This window comes from Leptodactylus fuscus, chromosome 1 (genome assembly GCF_031893055.1).
Source record: "Leptodactylus fuscus isolate aLepFus1 chromosome 1, aLepFus1.hap2, whole genome shotgun sequence".
Taxonomy (NCBI): domain Eukaryota; kingdom Metazoa; phylum Chordata; class Amphibia; order Anura; family Leptodactylidae; genus Leptodactylus; species Leptodactylus fuscus.
Genome location: NC_134265.1, coordinates 330,433,004 through 330,443,058, shown reverse-complemented (window position 1 = coordinate 330,443,058; position 10,055 = coordinate 330,433,004). Strand labels below are relative to the sequence as shown.

The 10,055-nt window shown below is 46.7% G+C and overlaps 1 protein-coding gene and 3 non-coding genes across 4 annotated transcripts; all 4 read left to right on the top strand.

Moving 5' to 3' along the window:
* The first annotated feature begins 3,214 nt into the window (after positions 1 to 3,214).
* RPS3A (ribosomal protein S3A) lies at positions 3,215 to 9,529 on the top strand. Its single transcript, XM_075260994.1, has 6 exons — positions 3,215 to 3,324; positions 4,360 to 4,463; positions 5,851 to 6,038; positions 7,413 to 7,621; positions 8,010 to 8,119; positions 9,359 to 9,529. Exons 1-6 carry the CDS (start codon positions 3,263 to 3,265, stop codon positions 9,478 to 9,480), a joined length of 795 nt encoding a protein of 264 aa, XP_075117095.1. The 5' UTR covers positions 3,215 to 3,262; the 3' UTR covers positions 9,481 to 9,529.
* LOC142190935 (small nucleolar RNA SNORD73) lies at positions 5,704 to 5,781 on the top strand. The gene has a single exon (XR_012714574.1). It is a non-coding gene; the product is annotated as a small nucleolar RNA SNORD73 (small nucleolar RNA).
* Positions 6,786 to 6,858, top strand: LOC142190934 (small nucleolar RNA SNORD73). Its single transcript, XR_012714573.1, has one exon. It is a non-coding gene; the product is annotated as a small nucleolar RNA SNORD73 (small nucleolar RNA).
* LOC142190936 (small nucleolar RNA SNORD73) lies at positions 7,670 to 7,741 on the top strand. The gene has a single exon (XR_012714575.1). It is a non-coding gene; the product is annotated as a small nucleolar RNA SNORD73 (small nucleolar RNA).
* Positions 9,530 to 10,055: the final 526 nt, after the last annotated feature.

Genomic DNA, 10,055 nt, shown 5'->3' with positions numbered 1-10,055 from the left:
AATAAATGTAATATAGGGGCATAGGAGGGCAACTTTGGTGTCCCTGCGCTAAGTAACCAGAGCCACTTAACTTACATAGATCGGCCCACCTCCCCAGGTCCCCCACACCCACCTCTTCCACACATGCAGCAGTACCTCTGGGACTCCACACACACTCACAAAGACAGATCCCCCCAGGAACACCCTCCACTAACACATAGGCAGCACCCCCTCAGGTGTTCCCTGGTCCCTTCTCCAAACACACATGCAGCACCCCCTAGGGATCAGACCTTGCCCCTTCCCCGAACTCACATGTGGCAGACCCTCTGGGACCCCCCACATACACACAGGTAGCAGCCCTCCTAGGGACCTCCACAGCCTCCTTTCAAACATAGGCAGCATCCTTAAAGACCCCCCCCCCTATAAACATGTAATCAGCACCCCACACAGACATCAGCTCCTCAGGATCCCCCCTCTCAAACGCACAGATGGCAGCCCCCCAGAGAATGGAAGCCCCCAGGGACCAGACCCCATAACGCACAGGCGGCATCCCTCTAGAGTCCATAGACCCCAGCACACACACAGCAGCCACCCAGGTACCAGAAACCCCAGCACACAGGTAGCAGCCACCCAGGTATTGCACCTCTGTAGCATACAGGTACAAGTTTCCCCAGCACACAGACAGCAGCCCCCCAGGAACTTGAGTCCCCCACAGCACACAGGTGGTAGCCCCCCAGGGAGTGAAGCTCCCCACAGCACGCAGGCAGCAGCCCCCTACAACACATTGGTGGAATCCCCCCAGGGACTGGAGCCCCCCTCCCCACAGACACATGCAGCAGCCCCACAGGAATCCATACCCCACACGCCACAGCTTGCCTCCCTCATTACATGCAAGCAGCACTCCAGGGACCTCTGACCCCCGCTTTTGATGCCAGAAGCATCCCAAGGATTCCTGTCCCCTTTTTAGATGCAAGAAACACTACAAAGGCCCCTGCCCCACCACTTTAGCTGTCAAAAGCACCCCAAAGACCCCTGCCCTTCCCTTTAGATGGCAATGGCACCCCAGGAACCCATGTTCCCCAACCTTTAGATACCAGAAGCACCCCAGGAACCTATGCCCCATTTTAGATGCAAGCAGCAGCCAGACAGCCATGCCTCTTTTAGATTCTAGCAGCACCCCAAGGACCCTTTTCCCCACTTTAGATGCCAGAAGCATCACAAGAACCCCTACCCCCATTTAGATGCTGTACCAAAGGACACCAGCCCCCACATTTAGACGCCAATGGTAGGCCAGGGACTTGTGTCCCCTACCTTTAGATGGCAGAATGACCCCAAAAAACCCCCACTTTAAATGCCAGAAACACCTCAAGGATGCATGTCCCCACATTTAGATGCCAATGGCACCCCAGAGACCTCTGCCCCCCCCCCCCCATTTAGATGGCAAAACCACCCAGGGACCCCTGTCTGAACATTAGAGGCTAGCATCCCAGGGATCTGTGTTCCTCCCCTTTAGATGCTAGAGGCACCCAAGCACCATGCCCTGGGCCCCTTGACTTTGTTGGAGCCCACGGCGGGGCTGCCACAGCGTAGCAGTCTCAATTGTATCAACATCTACAAGATACCGATACAATTGAAATACATGGTAGAGGAGGAAGCTGATGGCTTCCATCTTTACCACACAACTTGCAGGGAGGGTTACTATCTGTGTAAGGAGGCAATATTACAGTAACAGGGCACCCTACAGGTATTAACTACCCCCCCCAAACACACACGTCATAGTCCCCCACAAGTAATTAAGTAATAGTATTAATTATGTGTGTATGGGGGAAGGGGGGGGGGTGTTGCATGGGGAATACTATTACAGTAACAGCACCCACACATTACCTATGTGTGGGGGAGTCAATATCTGTAGTGGGAACTGTTGCTGTAATAGTGCCCCACCAGGTAACTGTCTCCTCCCACATGGTGTAATGGTGTCCCTAGGTAATAGCTACTCTGCACATTATGTGAGCATAACTATTACCTGTGAAGGTGTGTAGGGGTGTGTGTTTATACCTGGGGAACTCTTCGGGTATGTGGATTTCGGCACATTATCAGTTTTGCCAGTATCTGCCTCAGTTGCAGAAATATCCCAGCTCTGTCAAAGGGGCCGGCCTTACAGCTCATCATAATCACTGGACAGTGAACGCCCACTTGACAGTACAAGACTATAGAAGCGTACCATCAGGGGAGTGTGATGCAGAACTGTAAGGCCAGACTCTCTGACAGTGCAGGGATATCTCTGAAACTGAGAGAGATACCGGTAAAAGCGACTGCTGAATTGAGGACCTGAAAAGATAACCCTGTATTTGCACTTACCTGTATCCTCCCCTATACTCCTATGCTGGGCCAGCCGTCTCTCCTGATGCTCTATATGTATACAGAGCAGCGGCATTGATGACATCAATAGGATCGGTGCCTCCAATCTGCACAGTATACAGCTGAGAGCAGGGAATGGCTGTAGTGGTCCTGATGATGTGATATCACTGCTGCAGCCGCTCTGTATACAAAGTAATGGCAGAGATGGCCGACCCAGCGCGGGAACACAGGGGAGGCTACAGGATAGTAGACATGTGTTTTTGACTTTTCACACGTCCTCTGCTGCTGGTGTGTGTATATATATATATATATTTATATTAATCCCATTTAATATAATATTAGGGGGTACTAACCACTAGGGAGTTGGGCAGCATTAATGTTAGGTGGCACTTGGTCATTATTAATTAAGAGGACATTATTAATTTAGTTGCACTATTAATTTAAAGGACACGAGATATTATTAAGGCGGCACAGGGGGTATTACTAATTTACAAATGTGAGCGATCAGACGGAGACGTCACCTGTAAGTCATTACATTGTTCCTATACTATATTCATTCAGATGGGAGTCTTGTTCGCCCCCAGTGCTGAGCCCCTAGATATGTCCAGGCTGCTGCCCTTTAGATGCCTTAAATATCAATCCAATCCCCCGGACCAGCCAGGATACAGTCCCATGTAAAACAATTCAGTTACTTAATATGCAGTCCCATGTAGATGCACCACTCCCCCCTCCCCTCCTCACATGCAGCCCCCTTCTCTCCTCCCTCACTGCTTTCTATTCTACAACCACACGTGCTTCGCTCCCGCGTCCTCTATATAGCTGATACGTGAAGCACCGCCCCTTCCGGTGACGTCACCCCTCCCAGCAGCAATTCCTTCCTAGAGGCAGCCACTTCCTCTTCCTCTTTCTCTCCCAGCTCGACAAGATGGCAGTCGGCAAGAACAAGCGGCTGACCAAAGGCGGCAAAAAGGGCGCAAAAAAGAAGATGTGAGTATAAATATGGGCACGGCTGTGAGGGAGAAGTGTCTGTGAGGCGGACTGCGAGGTGCTGAGGGACCGGCGGAGGAGGATGGCGGGGCTGTCAGCTGGATTGTCCTGCATCGGCTCCATGGCCGGGACACTTGTGCTGTGTGTGGAGGAGCCGCTGACTACTGGCGGGCCGGGGCCATGTGAGGGCCTGTCCTGTATGTGTGTGATATAGTGTCTGCTGCATGCTGGACTATAGTGGTGTGCTGTATGGCGGCCTGTGTGTGTCTATAGCAGTGTCTGCTCCATGCTGGCCTATGTATTATGTGTGTGATATTGTGTCTGTTGCATGTAGGCCCAGTACTGTGTGTATTATAGTGTCCACTTCATGCAAGCCCAGTACTGTGTGTGTGTATATATTCATTCTGGTCCAGTACTGTGTATATATATGTATGTATAGCAGTGTCTGCTTCGTGTTGGCCTAGTACTGGTGTTGTGGTGTGTGTGTGTGTGTATTGCTGTATCCACTTCACACAGGTCTAGTACTGGTTGTGTAGATATGTCTGTAAGCAGTGTCCTTTTCTTGCTTGCCATGTAATAGTTGTGGTCTGTGTGAGGGCCTGTCCTGTGTATTGCAGTGCCCACTTCATACAGGCCTACTACTTGGTATGTGTGAGTATATGTATGTATTTCTAGCTGTGTCCACTTCATGATGACCTAGTGCTGGTTGTGTGTGTGTGTGTGTGTGTATATATATATATATGTATATATATATATTCTGGCCTAGTACTTGGTTTTATGTATAGCTTCATGCTATGTGGTGTATAAAGGCCTGTCCTGGTTGTGTGTCTATAGTAGTGTCCACCTCATAATGGCCTAGTTCTAGTTGTGTTTGTATATGTATGTATACCAGTGTCCACTTTATGTAGGCCCAGTACTGTATGTGTATGTATATATATGTATACCAGTGTCCACTTCATGCTGGTCTCGTACATGGTGGTAATATTAGACGTAATGTTATGTATCATGCCTGACATGTTGTGCTCTTGTCCTCAGTGTGGACCCTTTCTCCAAGAAGGACTGGTACGATGTCAAGGCACCAGCTATGTTCAACATCCGCAATCTTGGGAAGACCCTTGTAACAAGGACCCAGGGAACAAGTAAGTTGACCCTCTGTAGAGGTGTTAGGTTCTGTATATCGGTGTCTGGTAGAGAAACTTCTATATTACCAGGTCTGAGAGTGCCCTGAATGTCTCCCCAAAGGGGCGTCTGGTGATGACCTTTCCTGGATAGGATACAAGATCACCAGGCTGCAGGCCCCATGTGCGTTCAGTGCTGTGGGGTTGCAGAGCAATGTACTGTATGCGGCGTCTCTTTGTAATACCATAGAGATTCTTATGTACTGCACCATTTACACAGGGTCTTGGGCACCTCAGTGATGTAAGTTATTCCCTGGCCTTTGGGTAGAGGATAACTTATTCCTGGAGAGTCCCTTTAAGGTAGAATCTGTAAATTTGTGTATTCAGTAGATACTTTGATATTACTAAAACCTGTCCCTGTATCCTCACTATACCATGTTTACATGTGGCCAGCATGCAGAGTGCCTACATCACATGGCATAGCAATGCTACATACAGTAGTCTGTACAGAGTTCATGTAATGTGGTGCTTGTGTGATGTTGGTTATTCTATACCATGTATGTAATCTGCAGGGATGGGGCTCCACCTCAGACATAGAGCAGTAGTGACCTGGCCTGAGCATGGTGCCCACTATCCATCTGCCAATTATTGGGTTTATCTTCTCCATACAGAATGCGCCTGGTTATCCTGGAAAGTCTTCAGGACAGTTGTAGTATTACTCAGTGACCATTTAGAAGACCGGCCATTCATGGAAAAGATTATGCAAAGCGTAATGGCTTTCTATATACTCAGTAGTATGTGGAATATATTAAGATGCTTTAACAAGGCTGCGCTCTTTCTTACTTGATGACCTATCTTTAAGATGGCCGATCATCTCCTTGAAGAGACATGAGTGCTGCAGCTTCTTCAGTACTTGCCAGGCACTGTGCTGTACAGTTAAAGGTCAGTGTGGGTCACCAATACTTCACAGACCATGTATCATTGCGCTCATCATCCCCATGGCTTGATCTTGGCTCAGTCCCATTCAAGAGAATGACCTGAGCTGTGATACCAAGCACTGCATAAATGTCCGGCTCTGTGCTTGGAAAGTACTGAAGAGGCTGCAGACTCTTCAGGCAGCCAGTCCCTTGCTAATCTTTAATTGATGACCTATCCCTAGGCTACATTCTGATGACTGATCTATTGGTACAATTCTAAGTATTACATCATTTTTGTATTTTGTATGAACCTTCACGTGTTTTTGTAAAATTTCTAAAATGGGAATGAATGATGACAAAATGTTTCGGTCCCAAATGATGTCCGTGATTACCACCATGAGATCGTTCTGATTCTTCCCATTTCACATAATAAATCCGTGGCGTTGTTTCTTGTCACAAAGTACTCAGTATTTTCTATATGCCCTAAACAGAAATCGCCTCTGATGGCCTGAAGGGTCGTGTGTTTGAGGTGAGCCTGGCTGACCTGCAGAACGATGAAGTGGCCTTCCGTAAATTCAAGCTGATCACCGAAGACGTGCAGGGCAAGAACTGTCTCACCAACTTCCACGGCATGGATCTGACACGCGACAAGATGTGCTCAATGGTCAAGAAGTGGCAGGTATGTGCTGCACCGTACAGGACCTTAGGAGACTTCTGCACCGTGCAAGGAAATGCCTACTTTTCCGTCTAGTTTATTGTTGTGGTTTTCGTGGCCTACCAAGTGTTCATGTCATCACATATCTGCCACCTCGGGCCGTCTTCTCAGATGAATAGAGTGGCAGCACACGTTCTTAACCTACTGCCCATTGGTACGGAGGACACGGGCGCTCTGTTCCCATGGTTGATGGGGGGTTTCTTGTCCTGTGGATCGTACCTTGTAAACTTGGTGCATCCTCTTCATATCGAGAAACTTAAATTTAAAACCTTGCAATGGGCTGACACTATGGACAAGACTTTTTTGGGGTAGGGAGACTGCGACTTTGTAGTGCTACTAATGGATTTTCATTGAGTGAGGTTACATACAACTCAGTGTATGAATTTGGGCTTTAGCTGTGTCCATTTGTAGCACTACAAAAAAAATCACCGCGGCCTTGTAGTCTGTCTGTATTCACACATGGTAGTTCATTATGAAGCTTTATTGAAATAAGAAGCAAGAATTTGGTTGTGATGAGCGGCAAGGACATGCCCTGAATTGTAAATGTGTTTTCTGGGGATCCCTCACTATTCTCAGGACACAATCTGAGCATGTCCCATTCTGGCAGATCTGGGTGGTGCAGGACCCAGGGGGATCAGCTGATACTTTTTTTTTGTCTCTACAATCTCTTTAATCAAAGTTTTCTTCTCTACGGCATAAAATTTCTAAGGGAACAAATGATGACAAAATGTTTCGGTCCCAAATGATGGTCAGTGATTACCTACCTTGAGATCGTTCTGATGTTCCCTAGTGTAGGTTAGGCTTGTGTTTTCTCATTGTGGCTATGGCTTACCTAGTAGTCGAATAGTCTCTGCTTATTTTAGAGACACACTCAAACGTATGGCATGGAGAAACAGGATTACCATTGCAGCTTTTTGCTCTTTACATTGGGCTTACTATTGGGTACTGACAGGTGCTGTGTCTTGAGGTGCTGGTCACTGCTTGAACGTGTGTAACTTTGGGAGTATTACAAATTGGTGGGTGTCCGAGTGCTGGTACCCAAATGATCTCAATAACTTGTCCTCTGTATGCTGTGTGACTGGAGTGTCCATGCATCTTGCCACGGAGCATAAGGCTTAACTATTCTGTGGCTAGATTGTAGGTCACTTGTTTATTAGAAACCTACAAAGTTACATATAGTGGGCAGGGTTTGTCATATCAAGTAAACCTGCTTATAGATCACACTTGTGTAACTAAGAAAGCAGATCCAACTACTGAATTTATACGCCTTCAGATCACCATGAGCGAATCTGGCCCTAACTAAACGCTAGTTCTGATAATCCGTGTCCTCTTTCACAGACCATGATTGAAGCACACGTCGATGTGAAGACCACAGATGGCTACCTTCTCCGTCTCTTCTGTGTTGGATTCACAAAGAAGCGCAACAATCAGATCAGGAAGACCTCCTATGCCCAACATCAGCAAGTCCGCCAGATTCGTAAGAAGATGATGGAGATCATGACCCGGGAAGTGCAGACCAATGACCTGAAGGAAGTTGTTAACAAACTGTAAGTTTCTTCCCTCTTACTATAGGATATTAGCCGTAACTATCTGGGGAAAAGTGATGACAATATGTTTCGGTCCCAAATGACAATCTGTGATTACTATTTTGAGATCGTTCTGAGTTTCCCCGCGTGAATATTGTATTTGTACTGTAAAGCTTAATGCTGCTCTCTAATATAACCTGCACCCTTCAGACATTCTCCACTTTGGGGGCTTGTTTTCCCAAGTGTATGTCAGTGGCTTCGTATAATGGTCTGTGGTCATGTGGTGGGCTCTTGTACTTCTCAATTACTTGGCCCAGTACAGCACCGCTGGTTCTGTGTTTCAGTTTATGCAATGGAACTGATATGAAAGACAATGTACTAACTCTCCCTCAATATTCTTTGATTTTAGCATCCCAGACAGCATTGGCAAAGACATTGAAAAGGCCTGCCAGTCTATCTATCCTCTTCATGATGTCTACGTTCGCAAAGTCAAGATGCTGAAAAAGCCAAAATTTGAGCGTAAGTTCTTACACTTCCTTACTAAACCGGAGGCTGTTCCCACTCACTTGAGCCAATGGCGGGTATTTATGGTCTAGGCTCCATTGGGTGTTACTGATGCATCATACCTCATTTCATCAACCCTTGTTAAGGCAGATGAGATTCTAATTTAAGGGGTTTTCCAGACTTAAGAGATTTATTGTTTCGGCAGCCGGTCCCTGTTCAGGCATCGAGAAAATGCATAAGAATTTTAGGTTGAGAACTTCAGTTTCCTCTGTTTTATGTCCTTGACATTCCATTGCAGCTTTTGAGAGTCTTGAGCTGACGACTTTGTGGCTAAATCAGGGAATCTGCTGCAAAATTGAGCAGGACACTTCTGTATTTTCAGCATTCTGCTGCAATTTGCCATGTGAACGGGTCCTAGGTGTCACTGGAGCTGCTGCTACGCCCATTCACATGATGGGAGCAGAGTTGCAATTCATTGGCAGCACTGTGCTATCAATGTTATATCAATTCTGGTCCTGCTGTAGACTTAATCTAAAAAATGTAGTGGCTTTTGAAATATGGCACTCTGTTTAGTGGTCATGGTATAGTAATAGTCAGTTGACCGGGGTTCGCCATCCAGTAAAGGTCTGAGCTGAGCACATTTTCAAATGTGGCATAGTACTAAGGCATTAAGGAGAATTATGATGGGGGGGGGGGGGGGGACAAATGGGACATTAGCGCCCCCACACAGTGTAATGCCCTATTGTTGTGCCGCTTCATAGTATGCTCCTTAATAACACACACTGTTGTTCCCTGTAAGTGCCCCACACATTGTAAGCCTTCATCTCCTTCCTGCTGTTTCCAAACCCTGATCCTTTACTCTAAAGCAGCAGCAGGGATGACTACTGCTCCCTGTTTCCGTAAGTGCAAGGGATCAGGGCTTAGTGGGAGATGAAGGTTGGCACCGTCCACTGTCCTAATCAGAGAGCCATGAGGCAGGGGTCCAGGCAGCCATTAGAATATCCCTAGTATATACAATGGGAGGGAGCCTGGGAATTTAAAATGAGGACAGTGCAGAGATGTGTAAGAAAATGTAATACTAGGGTAATAGTGAAGTGAATGTGTTATAGTGATATGAGTAGTAACTGTAGATCATTGTAGTGTATCAGCACAGCTACACCAGACAGCTGGCCATAACGGCAGCACACCTTTATCATGTGTAATAGAGGGAAGTGTTAACTAAACCTTTTATTTGGCTTATTCTCTTTTCTGCAGTGGGTAAACTCATGGAGCTCCATGGAGAGGGTGGCACTACTGGAAAGCCTTCTGGAGATGACACAGGCGCCAAAGTTGAACGGGCTGATGGCTATGAACCTCCAGTGCAGGAGTCCGTCTAAGATGCTTTGTTTGAGTAGCCTGAAAAAATAAACCAACTGTTCTGTATAATCCGTCTTATCTCTTTTTTTGTGGACTATTGACAGATCTTACAGGGAGTTCCCCATTTACAGACCTTGACATGGACATTCTAAATAATGACCAAAGGGGTCAATGTGTCAGAGACTGTCCTTTTTAACCTCTTCCTGACATGTGCCGTAATAGTACAGCAGATGTCAGGTATTTAAATATGGTGGCTGCTCATGAGCTGAACGACTGTCATAGCCGTCAGGTCTCTGCATTATACTGTAGAAACCCAGCACTAATACCCATGATCAATGCCAGCACTGATCCTGATGGGGCATTAACCCTTCAGAGCCTCGTTCACTGCTGTCCGTGTCACCATTTTATTGGGGATTACTGATTCCAGACTGAGCTCAGGGGCTAGTGACACATTACCATGACAGCTGGGATAATAAATAAAATGGAAATTTATTTTTTTTTCACCCCCTTTTCCCTAGAACACATATAACAGTACTTCAATACTGTGAAACACTTTCTGTATTTTTTGGACTATAAGATGCACCTAGGTTTTAGA